The sequence below is a fragment of the Lytechinus variegatus genome, chromosome 15, assembly GCF_018143015.1.
Source record: "Lytechinus variegatus isolate NC3 chromosome 15, Lvar_3.0, whole genome shotgun sequence".
NCBI classification, from domain to species: Eukaryota; Metazoa; Echinodermata; class Echinoidea; order Temnopleuroida; family Toxopneustidae; genus Lytechinus; species Lytechinus variegatus.
The window spans coordinates 21614258-21629918 of record NC_054754.1 but is presented as its reverse complement, the minus strand read 5'-3'; the positions used below and the strand labels follow the sequence as shown (position 1 = coordinate 21629918).

Here is a 15661-nt window from a genome sequence, read left to right as displayed (position 1 = left end):
TATATTTTTTTCATAGTAATGAATAAGTTTATTTAAAAATACATCATATGATTTATTAACATTGTCTTCTCTATAGACATCTTCCCAACTCTCTGCACTCAAATCAGTTTTTAAAGTTTCTATGTTACGTTTAGTCTCTTTTCGTCGGGTAATATTTTCTATATTTTGTTGTTTTTGTAAATGTCTATTATCTTTACAAATTGTGAATATGGGTAAATGGTCTGAAATGTCGTAGTAAATTATTCCATTGTTATTATCATTATTTAATAGACCTACATTGGAAAATATATTATCAATGATTGTGTGTGTTGTACTTGTTATCCGTGTTGGTCTGTTAATGAGAGATTTAAATGAAAATGATGAAAACAAGTTAATAAACTGTTGGCCCTGTGGAGTATGAAGCATAGATATATCTATATTGAAATCGCCCATGAGATAAGTTTCCTTGTTTTCGTGTGATATACATTCGAGACAAGATTCCAATTCATCCATAAATATGTTGGCGATATTATTTGGTGGTCTGTAGATTACGCCGACTATCTTGTTTTTATTTTTTTCATCAATAATTTCTATGAATAATGATTCTATACCTTGGAGTTGAATATCATGTCTTATTTTAAAATTTAGATCATTGTGAATATAAAAAGCGACACCTCCTCCAGTTCCACGATTACGATCACTATGTTTAAATGTATAATTGTCAATGTTGAAAATGGATGGCGTGGTTGAGTGTAACCAAGTTAGGTATCTCACTAATCAAATAAACGCGAAGCGCGAGCTGAAAATTTAGGAAATTCAGACTTGAAGAGGGGGTATTCTAAGGCTTGTTTGCAGGAATTCACTATAAATTCACAGTTTGTATTTCATCAGATTTTTAAATATTTTTTTTTTAAATCTTTTCTTTGCTTTTATTTTGTTAGATATCAATAAATCTCCAAGGTTTACGTCTTGAAATTTATTCAACTCGCCAGACCAAATTCTCCTGCTCCATTGATGAAAATGAAGTAGAAATCGTGTTGAAAATCAAGGTGAGTAGATCAATAAAAACGGTAAAATTCACTGTTATATTTTTCAAAATATTGTTTAAATAAATGATTTCATACAGTATAATGATGCAAATTTGGGCAAATCAAGCAATATGAATAAAGCTACGGATGCAAGTAAAACTTGAAGTACAAAATTGATAAATGTGAATGCTGCCCTCTATGTGCCGTTCTAAGACTTTGACCAACTCAACTAATCAGACAAGTACCTGCACACCATAAACTTATCGAATTTTCAATTCCATATTCATTTTAAGTCATTCACTCCTCGTATGCAAACCTTAATAAGTATAAATCCTCTTGGTGCTAAATTTTGTCACGACATTGACGGGTCGTGTGGTCTAGTGGTTAGAAGATCATAAAGTTGTGAGTTCGAAACCCCGTTCTACCAATTCGAAAAACAAAATACCCAAGAGTCCTCTGTCGTCTAAACATGCTTAAGGTCAGCCACTGTGCCTGATTAATTTCGAAGTAACATGTTCCCTATGTAATAGGTTATATACCAGCTTTGCATTTATCAGCAAAAAAATGAAAATAAAAAAAAAGCTGTCAGAAGTGATCAACTCAATATAGACCCTATTCATAAATGCTATCACTTTTCTCATTTCACCTTTTCGTATAGGCGTGCCATAAAACGGGAAAAGGAAAATAAAGTAAATTCTGACATTTTCTCACTATAATATAGTTTTCTCTCCATCTCATCATTTATTTTGTAATTCCCCCACACTTTTAAAGGAAGAAAAGGAGGTCTTGAACGTGGGTGTACAGCCTCAGGACGAAAGAAACACCGGAGCGGGACTAGACACTGCTCCCGAAACTTCGGGGTTTGACACACAGGATGACGATATAATGTCTGAAATTGTAAGTATACAGCGCTTATTTTTCTATTTGCCCCCCCCCCCTTGTCTTCTTCTCTGTGGTGTGTGTGTGTGTTTTGGGGATGGGGGAGCCAATTTTAGCAAACGTTAGCGTAGAGAAATACAAATCCATGTGTATGTGTGCATGTGACATTATGTCCAGAGAATGTTATAAACCTCAATTTTCAAGATTTCTTTTTTGGAAAAATTAGTAGATATTTGTTCCTCTATTAGTCAATTCATTGATATTTCATGTCAAAAATTTACACATTGGTAATGGAAATACGTTTTCATTTGTATTGTATGAATCTTATTATTTACCTAAATATTTTTCTCATTTTCCACAGGGACCTCTGCGATCCGATGAAGGGAGACAAGGTTCTCTTGGATTACCAGAGGAGTGATCGTGATCACATTCTTTAGTTGGGAGAGGGGTTGTAGGGGCAAATGGTAAGACAATAGATCTGATGAAAGGAGACTAGGTTCTCTGGGACTGCTAGAGCAGTGACCACAGATCATAATAAGCATAGGGGTGAAGGATAAAACAACCCCGTACTTTCCAAAATGCATGACGTAATATCTGATGATATACGGGAATTCACAAAACAGCATAGTGTGCATGATAATGTGGACCCAGAATAGAAACACGTGTTTTTATGAACTGCTTGGTAAAGAGAGCAAAAACAAGGGCAAAAATAAATTATCAGCTGAAATAAAAAAAAAATCTGAGACCGTTGTACCTAAATCTTTGCTTTGTAAGTACTGTGTTAATCGATAGGTCTTTCGTAGAACTCATTCATTTGTATCTGTGCTTTTCGGGTTACCTGTTCAATATCATTCTTTATGTAAATATATCTTTCTCATATTCGCGAGGAGACAGTTAAGATACTCTTTATAAATTATGAATTATCTTTGTCGTATTTCTACATATACTCTAGACATTAAAAGGATTTTTGTGTACACTGGTTAATTTTTATCATGTTTATGTTTGGTTAGGAAAGATTCAAGGTGGTGCCAGAATTCTTAGATTAAGGAGAAGCAGGGGAAGGGGAGGGGTAGGGTCGCTACCTAAAGAGGGGTATGATGTAGATGATACCAATTCATTATTTTCCATAAGAAATAAGGAGTCAATGGGATGGGGTAAACTATAATTTACCCCCCCCCCACGGATTTTCGCCGGTGTTCGATTGATGCGATATCAATTGATATGATTCTGATTCACATGATTTTTGAGGGGGAGGGGTCAGTATTCCATCCCAATACAGCTGTCAAAAACATGATTATTCATAATTATTCAACTACTCTGATATGTGTATTGAATTGTCACATTTCATATGCAATTTAATGTGGAGTTTCAAATAATTACTTTGATAGATGCTACAATTATTTGTGCTTTTATTGTGGAAATAAATAAAATTAAAATTAAATGAAATAAAGTGAAATTGATTTAGGCTTAATTTGGTTGGAGCATGGTTATTATCCCTCATTTGTGTGTCGCGACTAATATTATATAAAAACGACTGAAATGAAATTGTTTTGCATAACAATGCCTGAAATGAAATCATATTTTATTACAATGACTGAAATGATAACAATGAAATAATGTTTTCAGTTAGTAATCAATAAACATAAAGTTGTTATTAATTCAATCCTCTTTGTATTTAATGTTAAATTTTGAAGAAATATTATGTTGTATTATAATGCTGAATGTCCTGACAGCTGTCGTTTATAATGTTTGTATATCAAAATAGTCGAGCTGCAATCGTGGCTGACAACCAGAAATGTGCATGATGATGATGATGATGACGATGATGATGGTGAAAGTGATGATGATTGCTAAGATGATGATGATGAGGGTGGTGATGATGATGGTTTTGAAGATGATGATGATGGTGATGATGATAATGATGATGTTGATGATGATAGTTAAGAGGATGATAATGATGATGGTGATGATGAGGGTGGTAATGACGATGGTGATGATGGTGACAGTGATTGATTGCTAAGATGATGATGATGATGATGATGGTGGTGGTGATGATGATGATGGTGATGATGATGATGGTGGTGATGATGATGATGATTGCTAAGATGATGATGATGATGGTGGTGGTGGTGATGATGACGATGGTGATGATGATGATGGTGGTGATGATGATGATGGTTGCTAAGATGATGATGATGATGGTGGTGATGATAATGATGGTGGTGATGGTGATGATGAGGGTGGTAATGACGATGATGATGAAGATGGCGAAAGTGATGATGATTGCTAAGATGATGATGATGATGGTGGTGATGATAATGATGGTGGTGATGGTGATGATGAGGGTGCATGGTAATGACGATGGTGATGATGATGGTGAAAGTGATGATGATTGCTAAGGTGATGATGATGATGGTGGTGATGGTGATGATTTTGAAGATGATGATGATGGTGATGATGATAATGATGATGTAACAGTTGATGATGATAGTTAAGAGGATGATGATGAGGGTGGTGATGATGATGATGATGGTGACAGTGATGATGATTGCTAAGATGATAATGATGATGGTGGTGATGATGATGAGGTGATGATGGTGATGAAGATTACAATAATGATGCTCAAGATGATTGGGATGAAAAATGTAGATCATTAAAGATAACAGAGATAAGAATGGTTGTGATGAAAATGATGTTGTGATGACATGATGATGATGATGGGATTAAACTGGAGATAATGACGGTGGTAGTGAAAGGATCTTATAGATATTCATGACGGTTTACTTCGTCTTCCCCTTCTAGTTTTCTTTCCTCTTTTTCAATTCTTCTTCTGCTCCTTTTCTTCTTCTTTTGCTTCGTCTTCTGCGTCTTTTCCCCTCCTCTTCCTCCTTCTTCTGAAATTGTAATAATCTAACAACTGTTTGTCAGCAAGCAGAAGGACAGGAAATGGCAAAATAATAAAAATGTATTTCTCTATATATAGCTCCCCCTGTCTCTTTCTCCACTCATTCCGACTTTCAAACTTTTCATTCCCGTTTCTCTCTATTCTTTTATTCAATGTATCTCATGATTTCCTTTCTTCTGAAGGCGGTATTTGCAAATTGACGGATTTGTTATAGTTTCCTACATGCCTTTAAGCGACATTCGTGTACTCATGTACTTGCATTAAAAGATTTGATGAGCTCATATAATTGATATCTTAGTTACAACTAAAAGCAAAGTAACATAAACTCATATACAAACAAATCTCATACAGTGCCATATAGGATAGAATTATAAAAATGGAGATGAATCTATCGGTTTACCTGTTAGACTCGGAAAAGGATAAGAGAAGGGAAGAGGGAGAGATGGGTGAGAAAAAGGGGAGAGGAAGTGAAAGGGAATGATCTGAAACTCGGAATCAGGAGTGGCATGTGAAAGCTACAGAAAGACAAGTAAGAAATCTGAGGGTTATATGAAAAAAAAATGAAATAAAAATAACACAATTTAAAGAAAATTAGGAAGAAATACATGTAAATAGCTAAATCATAACTGACTTGCTAAAATGTGGAATTTTTATGAAACTATTCTCTTAAAATGTATGAGGAATCAAAATTGTTCTGGATCTAGATTGAAGTTTGAACCGAGCTTCCCCTGTGATAATATACTATAATCTTTATTTTAACAATGCAATTAAACATACGGCATGATAAAAGCAAATTACGTTTCATTCTCAATTTCTTACCAAGTCAAAAATCTGAAAACATCAATGATAATTATGCAATGCCATGCATGTCGTCCTCTATTATTGCATCCAAAATGGAATTTCATTTACAAAATATTAGTTAGGTATCTGATTAAGACATGAAACCCTGCAGTTACCTATACTTCTACGGTCAAATAATTTATTACACGAATATTATTGTGAAAATATCAGTAAAAATAGAATATATCCCCCTTCCCATGTAAATGACACTTAATACTCCAGTACATTTAGAATGATTTTATGATTATGTTATGTTCAACACAATAATGACGATGAATGGACACCAATGAAGATTCTTCTTGATCGATATTGATATTATCGGAATCTCACAGGAATCGAACCTGTCCCATCGCATCAACTTTATTGTGTGATTTGGGGTTAACCCGAGATTACAATTTTTGAATTTTACAAGAAATACCTTCTTATCAAAGTAATTGTCAAGAGTCTTGACTTGTATTGGTGGGCATGAATCAGGAAGTAGTGGGGTATATAAAGACCGAAAGATGGTAAAGGAATGTTGGCAAAAAATAAATTATCAATGTATTAAATTCTCTACTAATCAAATACTTAACAAGTATGATAAATCAAAAATTTAAATAATAGGTTTGCACATTTTCATGAGTTTCTTTAGCAACTTAATAAGACAACTAGACGTATGTTTCGATGAGTTTTTAAACATTATCATTTTATATTTCTCCTCGTACACAGACGGGTCGCCATTAGAGCGGTTAATAATGCAAAATCCCCCCCCCCCCGACGGGGCTCATCGAAATTTGTCTTTATTTTATAAAAATATATGAAAAGAACTCGACAAAAATAAAGATTGTTATTCCGTTTTGGCCTAAGATGAACCAAAACAGGGGGGGGGGGGCTTAAAAGGACAAAACAATGACTTACTTCGGCTGTCGCGCAACTCCAACTTCCCTGGTTTATCCGAACTTAATACATAAACATGACCATTGAGCTCCTGTACAGATCGAGTTAAAACTTCGGTCTCTAATTATTAGGTGGAGCCAACGGAGATCAGGGGAACAACCAATTAAACAGAGACCGAAGCTTTTGGTCTACTAAACTAAGGGGATACGAAAATGATCATAAAGAGAGCATAGCTTGTTGATATATAATTATAGGTCCTTTTCATGATGATTGTATAATTACAATTTTCAGATTATTTATCTAGTTCTATGGCTAATGGCTAGGCGTTCTACAACAAGTGCACTAATTAAAAGTTAAAAATCATGAGCAGTAAAGCAAATAATAACTTCGTTCACAAGAAAACAATGGAAAATAAAATACAACACGCGATTTACTGTGTGTACATAGCAGAAAACTATGACATTCTACCGCTATTTTATGTTGTGAAGAGATCATAAGTTTTAATCAAAATTATACACAAGCAGTTTCTACTCACATGTCCGAAATTGAGTTAATCATCAATCCATGCATGATGTTCAGATGTACTAACATTCCATCCACCTAAACATGTCCATGATTATTCAAACGCAACCAAGAATACACAGAAATGTATTTTTAAATCTAAATTCTAAAGCAGGAAAACTAACCGCATGTTTCAAAGTGACATCGAATAAGTTCCCCCGGAAGTTCCACACCGTAAATCAATGTGGTTGAGGAATCATTACACATCTGATCATCACAAAGATGAAAGTATGGACCGATCGCAGAAAGCGATGCAATCAAACCCTACTCCAAGAAATCACGATTTTTTTCATCTATTTTTGAAGGATAAAAAGATGTATGATTGAACGTAACTCTTCCGCAACGGTGCTCCAAAGATGATTATTACAGGCTCTCCATTACAGCTGTATCTTTATTTCACAAGAAAACTAGAAATATTTCTCTATGATCTATCGCTCCGACCTAGCAACCATGAATTATTGGGCGCCATTTTGTAATGCAGTCTATCAAATTCTCTACTAATCAAAGTAAGATAAATTGAAATTTCAAAGAGTAGGCTTGCACAGTAACGAGTTACATGAGTTCTATAACTTATGGGTTACGGTGATAAAGAGAGTATACTTTGTCGAGATATATAGGTCATTCTCATGACAACTGTACATGTACAATTACATTTTCAGATTATTCATTTATAGATGTGCCCGGGCGTCGGAAATTTGGTCTCAAAAGATGCCCAAGACTTAAAGACGTCCGCGAGTGGAGCGGTAAAAAAAAAATCACGCGATGGTGTAGTGACGAAATTTGTCAGGGTCTATATATTTGCCCCCCTCCCATTTTAATAAGGGTTAATGCTAAGAGTCCTAATTTATTGGTTGGTATGAATCCATAAGGGTGGGGTTGTAGCGGGACGGAGGGGGGGGGGGTGGTGTAAGACCGAAAGAGGGGATGGTAAGGAATATTGTCAAAAATAATTATGTAATCCAGTCTATTCTCCATTACTCAAAGTATGATAAAATTAAAATTTCAAAGAGTAGGCTTGCACAGTAATTGACATTATCGAGTTTCATGAGTTCTTTAACTTGAGGAGGTACGAGCATGATCATAACATGCATAAAAAGAGCATAGCTTGTCGAGATATAGGTCCTCCTTACGATTGTATAAATATAGCTTTCTTTTTACTTATGTTGATGTTCTGTGGCTAAGGACTAGGACTAGACTTGCAATACAAGTGTAATAATGAAAGAAGTTAGACAACATTTACAGTCCAAAAATAAAAACCTCGCATGATATGCCCTATAGTTTTATCGGAGGATATACTATCTTCTAAAAAATGAAATAATTTTTGTGCAAGGAACAGCTAGAGGGAGAGACAGGAAATTCAAAGAAGTATTGATACAGATCACACGTTCGTTCGCAAGAAAAAATATATATCCAGCACGCGATTTATTGTGCGTACATAACAGGATCGACACATGACATAGGCCTAATTTTATTAGTGTATGTTTTACTTTGATTCTTAACAAAAATTATACACAAGCAGTTTCTACTCACATGTTCGATCTTTAATACAGCATGTACAGATGCGCATACATTCGTAATTCCGAAGCTTCGTAATTCCGAAGGTTCGGTTATTCCGAAGGTTCGTATTTCCGAAGGTTCGTAATTCCGAAGGTTCGTAATTCCGAAGGTTCGTCAATCCGAAAACGAAACAAGGTTCGTAATTCCGAAGGTTCGTTAATCCGAAAACAAAATGAGGTTCGTAATTCCGAAGGTTCGTCAATCCGAAAACGAAATAAGGTTCGTTAATCCGAAAACGAAATAAGGTTCGTTAATCCGAAAACGAAATAAGGTTCGTAATTCCGAAGGTTCGTTAATCCGAAAACGAAATAAGGTTCGTAATTCCGAAGGTTCGTTAATCCGAAAACGAAATAAGGTTCGTTAATCCGAAAATTAGATAAGGTTCGTATTTCCGAAAATGAAAATTATTCAGTTTGGTAACAAAAACGGTGTTGTCATTACAAGATTACACGATATTCTGCAATGATAGTAATAACGATCGATGATACATGCGTGTGTTGTGGCCAAAAGCATGTATTTCATTAAGAATAGGCGCCCTGATCAAGCAATTGCTGCCTAAGCAAATGGTTTAAAGATGCAGGGATCAAGTGTGTTGGTCGCGTGCGAGTAACCATAGATAATAGAATTTGTATTGGAGGGGATGTCATTTTTTATTACAGCTTCTGCTGGTAATAAAAATAAAAATAATACTAATAATGATCCTTGTGAGATGTTGAAAGCGCGAATTTGTTTATATACTGACCTGGGGCCCGTTGCATAAAACTTTTTACCTGAGAAAACTCCGGTTGTTTTTACCGGAGTTTTTGCTCTGTGCTAAAGGCATAATGGCGGAAATCAGACTAACCTTAGTTTTCAGTTTTTACCAGTTTTCTCAGGTAAAATGTTTTATGCAACAGGCTTCTAAGTAATCTTTTAAGGACTGCATTTAGTGACTCATGAATAGAGTATATATCTCACGAACTAAATAATGAGAGCGCGAACCGCAAGCTTAAAATTTGTGATATTCCACCTGAAAACTGGACATTTTTATACTTTTTTGTAACCAGGAATAGAATGAGTTCCTCAATGAACAATATTTGATACGAGCGAGAAACGTGAGCCAAAATATTCCGATTTTCCAACCTGAAAACTGGACATTCTAAGCATTCTTGTAAAAAAATAATAATAGCTGGGAGAACAGTTTTCAGAACTGAAGTGGCTTCCCAGGGTAAATAATATCTATATCATAATTATCATTATTATCATTCTAGGCCTACATGAAATTTCCAAAAGTTTGAGCGCGTGATTCGCTCGCAACATCTCACAAGGATGCCCTTTTAAAAGTAATTGACCATAAAGGCGAATACATCTTCATATTTGGTTTCTTTCCCCCAAACCACTTGCTCGCTACGCTCGCAAAAATGACACATAGATATATAATTTATCAATCAGTTATCACTTAAAATATTTTGCTCAATGCAATTACTACAAAACACACAACCTCTTTACACAGATGATAATCTCATGGTGAAAATATACGTTTGGGCTTTGCTCTCCCCCCCCCCCAGGAAAATATGTTCCGCCGCCACTGGTTGAAACACGCATTGTCTTCATGGCTAACTGCAAAAATTTCTTAAAATGTCCCCTTTAGATCAGGTCAGAGCTTATATATTCAAAATGTCTATTTGCGCTTCTTGCTCGCAGTTATTATCTAAATTTAGTTACATAGGCATCTCGTTTTGAAGATCACAAACATATTGCCCATCATATTAAAAAAAATATATAGCTCGCGCTCGCATTATTTAAAAAGGGTTTATCATGTTATTACATATTTACTTTCTTTTATAAGTATAAAGCTAATTATTGACTGTGAGGACTACCCTTTCAAAGAAACAAACAAAAATCAACTTTAAGCTGCCGATCGAGGAAAATATGGCTGGAAAAAAATTGCCCCCTCCCTATTTGACGATAGTTGGATCCGCCGGGAGGGAGGCAGGGGGCACTTCCCCCAAATGAAATTTAAAAAAAAACCAGGGAAATTAATATTTTCCAAAATGGGAAAGTTCCTTTTTCAAAAATAAATATGCCGTTTTTCGTGTTTTTCGAAATAAAATACTCTTTTTAAAGTATACAAGTTAAGTTTTCAGGCTGGAATATTGCAAATTTTCACTAAATGTTTTCTTTAACAGGTTCCTTTTCTGGTCAGTATGTTTAAGCTCGCGTTTTGCGCTCGTGTTAATTTTTTAGTTAGATGCACATCTGTTTAATGACAGCAGAAATCTGCTCGGATTTTTAAAAACTTATTTTCATTTTTTATTGAAATTCCCTAAAGTTTTAGCTTGTGATTCACGCTCGCAACACCTCACAATAATGCCATTTTAAGAATAATTGACCCCAAAAAAGTTTTACAACTTCACCTTTGAATTTGTTTTACCAAGCCGCTCGCTCATTATACTCTCTCCCGAAAAATAAAGCCTAAATATGCGTTTGCCTTAATAAGAAATCACTTAAAAAAAAGGTTTTTCTCTACTTAATCACTATCAAACACACAATGACTTCAAGCAGATGATAATCTTAAGGTGAAAATGTCAATTTTGACGTATGAGTTTCATTTTTTTGGCTTTACCCCCCAAACGAAAATTCGTTCGGCCGCCCTTGCCTTCCCATCCTCATAACAATTGAACGGCAACAGTGTCCCCCGCCCCCTCCTCCTTGCCTCTGCCTCTGCTTTCCCGGTTTTCATTTTTCGGATTAACGAACCTTATTTTGTTTTCGGATTAACGAACCTTTTTTCGTTTTCGGATTAACGAACCTTATTTCGTTTTCGGATTAACGAACCTTATTTCGTTTTCGGATTAACGAACCTTATTTTGTTTTCGGATTAACGAACCTTATTTCGTTTTCGGATTAACGAACCTTCGGAAAAACGAACCTTATTTCGTTTTCGGATTAACGAACCTTCGGAACAACGAACCTTATTTCGTTTTCGGATTAACGAACCTTCGGAACAACGAACCTTATTACGTTTTCGGATTATCGAACCTTCGGAATAACGAACCGTCGGAATTACGCCACAAATGTTCGGATTAACGAACCCTTTTTCGTTTTCGGATTAACGAACATCGAGGTATAGGAAATTTACGTGTTTCGGAATTACGAACCTTCGGAATAAAGAACCTTCGGAATTACGAAGCTTCGGAATTACGAAGTGTAACCGTACAGATGTACCAAAATTCAATCCATCTTTGTCAAGGATTAATCAAACGCGACCAAGAATACACAGAAATATGTTTTTAAATCTAAAGCAGGCAAACTAACCGCATGTTTCATAGTGGCATCGAATAAGATCACACACTGTATATCAATTTGGTTGAGGAATCATTGCACTCCATCTGATCATCACAAAAATGAAAGTATTTCAAATCGGTCCTTCTACTCCAATGTAACATCCTTTTCGATCCAAAATCAGTTTGAAATTTGCTATACGTGCATGACGAACTTTATTTTCCAAAATATTTCTGTTAGGCATATGAGCAATACAACGACTATAGTAATTGTTATTCTCAAGCGTGCCAGAAAACCTGAAATGTAAAGCTGCCCCGTGAAATCATATTCTGGGACCGATAGCAGAAAGCGTTGCAAACGAAACTCCGCAAAATCGATGAAACGCTTTTTCCCGTCTATTTTTGAAGGGTGAAAAGATGTATGATTTAACATAAATCTTCCTCAACGGTGCTCCGAATATGGTTATTACAAGCTCTCCATTTACAACTGTATCTTTATATCACAAGAAAAACTCTAAATATTTCTCTATGATCAATATGATTGAGATAATGATTATAATGACTGAGCAGTACAATGTTCTCTCGAGAAAGCGACACGTTGAAATGGTAAAGCACTACAATGCGCACTGCGCGAGCAGCAGCTCTGCATGGGGGGGGGGTGTCAATACGTCATTACAGTTATGCTGTCAGACGATGATGATTGGCTGAAAATGTGATTCGTCATATCCTATATATATATATCCATTCAGAGAGGTTACAAATGGTAGTGACACAATATTACGGGGAATTCCATCCAGACCAGATTTTGATTGGTTATAGACGTCACGTGACATGTCTAGCCAATCATAGACAATCGTGTACCCTGCAAGGCCGCACCCAGCATACTTGCATCGTGCCATACTATTTCTGTTGTGATCATTTAGATATATACATCTCTACGGTTGTGATTCACTTCCTCATTATATATCATGTATATCAGATGATAAAACTAAACGGTATTTCTGGTCGAGAAACAAGCATAAATCGATTTTTTTTCTTAACCTTGGTTTTGCATGAATTATCATGCTTGTCGATCTGCTTACAGTGAATACAATAAGCCAAACCTAGAGATAAGCTATTGAATCCATGCGTTTGTCCTAAGAATGGAATAAAATTTAAAAAGAAAATTGGTGAATTTCCAAATTCTATGAAACTTGCTAAAATCATACCATTATTTCAGAAGGATGACACACTTGAAGTAGGTAACTATCGGCCAATCTCGTTACTGTCTTCTTTTTCCAAAATTTTTAGAAAAAATAGTGTTCACTCGAATGATAACTTTCTTAAAGAAAAATAATATCTTTTCAAACTTCCAATTTGGTTTTAGGGAGAAACATAGTACTGTTCATGCTTTAATGACTTTTGTAGAAAAGGTTGCCCATTTAACTGACTCTTCTTCTCACACAGTTGGTATATTCCTGGACTTCTCCAAGGTCTTTGATACGATAAATCATGACATTTTACTTTATAAACTCAATCATATCGGTGTCCGTGGAAGGGCCTTGGAGTGGATCAGGAGTTACCTCTCTAACAGAAAACAATTTGTTTATTTAAATGAGCAAGAATCTGATTTTAGAAATATTACTTGTGGTGTTCCACAAGGGAGTCTTTTAGGCCCTTTGTTGTTTATTCTTTATATAAATGATTTTCATAAATCGTCCAATATACTGTCATTCATATTATTTGCAGATGATACTAACTTGTTTTTTCACACAGAGATCCAAATGTTCTTGTTGATGTCGTCAATGCTGAGTTGCGAAATGTTTTAGAATGGATAAGAACCAATAAACTGTCATTAAATCTTTTGAAGACGAATTACATATTATTCAGTAACTCCTTAGCTTCATTACCGACTCAAATTATGTTTGACAATACCCCACTTAAGCAGGTTTCTCATACAAAATTTTTAGGTGTTTTGGTTGATAGAAAGCTCTCCTGGAAGTTACATATTGAAAATATTTGCAAAACAATCTCTCGAAATATTGGTATCATTAACAGACTAAAATCACATCTTCCTCAACGATCTTTGCTTATTCTTTACTATTCTCTTGTTTTACCCTACTTAAATTATGGGCTTTTGCTTTGGGGAAACACCCATCAAACTCTGTTAGAAAAAATTATAATATTGTTACAAAAAAAAGTAATTCGTATAATCTGCAATGCTCCGTTCGTGCCCACTCAGATCCATTTTTCCTTGAACATAATATTCTCAAAGTAAACGATCTCTTCTTGTTTCATCTTGGAGAATTTATGTATAAATTCAATTTTGGTGCCCTCCCTTAGTTTTTCATGACATGTTTATAAAGAATCAAACTTCATAAATATCCCACAAGACAGTCTGAAGAATTTTATTTACCTTTACTAAAAACACTTTCAGCACAAAATACATTCATTTTTGAAGGTCCTAAATTTTGGAATACTTTGCGTATAGATTTGAAAAACTCCCCTTCACTCGCAGTCTTCAAAAGAAAACTTAAGACATTTTATTGGTTACGTATAAAACCTAGCTCTCCCTGTTGTACTTAGTTTGCCCTTTTCTTAATATTATCACTATTATCATGATTGCTATTATTGTGAATATCAATATCATCAACATTATTATTATCTCTATTATTCATGTCATTGTTATTATTGTTGGTATCCGAAGAACTCGTCACCACTTTTCAACAAGGCATATACACTTTGATTCGTTTTCTTTGCGTGTTTGCTTCATACTCGTTATACATTTTTAAATTTTCTTATTTTAGTCCACATGCAGTATGTTCTTCTCATCTTCTCCCATTGTTATTATTCGTACATTACTCATTTCATGCCTCATGTTATTGTTTTTCACATTTTTATTCTCTCTTTTGGCCACTATCATTTTAATTAATATGTAATCTAATATTAATGAATAATTTGTTTTGAGGGGTCCACGATTTACAAGCACATCTTCACAGTGGACCTCTCCATTTCCAGCATGTTATTTTCAGCCACAAATATTCCATAATCCATATTAAGTTTCAAATGTATAATTTAGATGAATATATATACATGTATGTATATTGTGTTACATGTTTCTTTATTACATTTCAATTGTTATAACTGTATTTATGATGGATTTTGTCGACTGTTTTGTTGGAAATGAGAAAAAATAAAAAACTGAAAAAAAATGAAACTGAATGTGTTCAGTATTGTAAGTGTGCATTCATTTATAACACGGATGAGAACAACAAAACGTACGACTAGTCTCATTTGAAGACCCTGTTGAGGTTAGATAAGGAGTAATCAATAACATTTTTAATATCTATCTCGTTTAAGATAAGGCACCCATCTTCCCGAGCACCACCCCCCCCCCATGATTTTCATCATTCTTGTCTGGGGTTGGATTTTTATGTCATAGATCGATTATAAAATAAACTGAAATTAAATGCAAGTCTCCTGAATTACATCGTTATATTTGGCTGGATATAATGGTAATTCAAATCAAACTTTAGTCAATAACGTGCGTTAATAAAAACATAAAGTTGAAAAGGGAAACTATTCCAAACAAACATCATTTTTCCTTATTTTATCGATTTACTTTGTCATAACAGTATTAACCAGCACAAGCTGCATATATCTTTGGGTCTGCTATATATACTACAGTGGTTCTTCGTTAACTATCAGCAGCTTTGCGAATAAACTTGCCGCACAGTGACTGTAATCACCTAACAATATTACCGATCGGTCACACGTGTCCTCTGTCAATCTTT

The 15661-nt window shown here is 34.9% G+C and overlaps 1 protein-coding gene across 1 annotated transcript; it reads left to right on the top strand.

The window, feature by feature from the left end:
• Window positions 1–712: 712 nt before the first annotated feature.
• Window positions 713–2343, top strand: LOC121429078. Its single transcript, XM_041625981.1, has 4 exons — window positions 713–739; window positions 921–1028; window positions 1779–1904; window positions 2248–2343. The coding sequence occupies exons 1-4, from the start codon at window positions 713–715 to the stop codon at window positions 2302–2304; spliced, it is 318 nt and encodes a 105-aa protein (XP_041481915.1). The 3' UTR covers window positions 2305–2343.
• Window positions 2344–15661: the final 13318 nt, after the last annotated feature.

What these genes read in the sequence shown, in the direction of transcription:
- LOC121429078 (XM_041625981.1), top strand. Translation starts at nt 713, where the DNA reads ATGGATGGCGTGGTTGAGTGTAACCAA. An exon ending in GCGTGGTTGAGTGTAACCAA is followed by an intron (nt 740 to 920) that starts GTTAGGTATCTC and finishes TTATTTTGTTAG; the next exon opens with ATATCAATAAATCTCCAAGG. An exon ending in AAATCGTGTTGAAAATCAAG is followed by an intron (nt 1,029 to 1,778) that starts GTGAGTAGATCA and finishes ACACTTTTAAAG; the next exon opens with GAAGAAAAGGAGGTCTTGAA.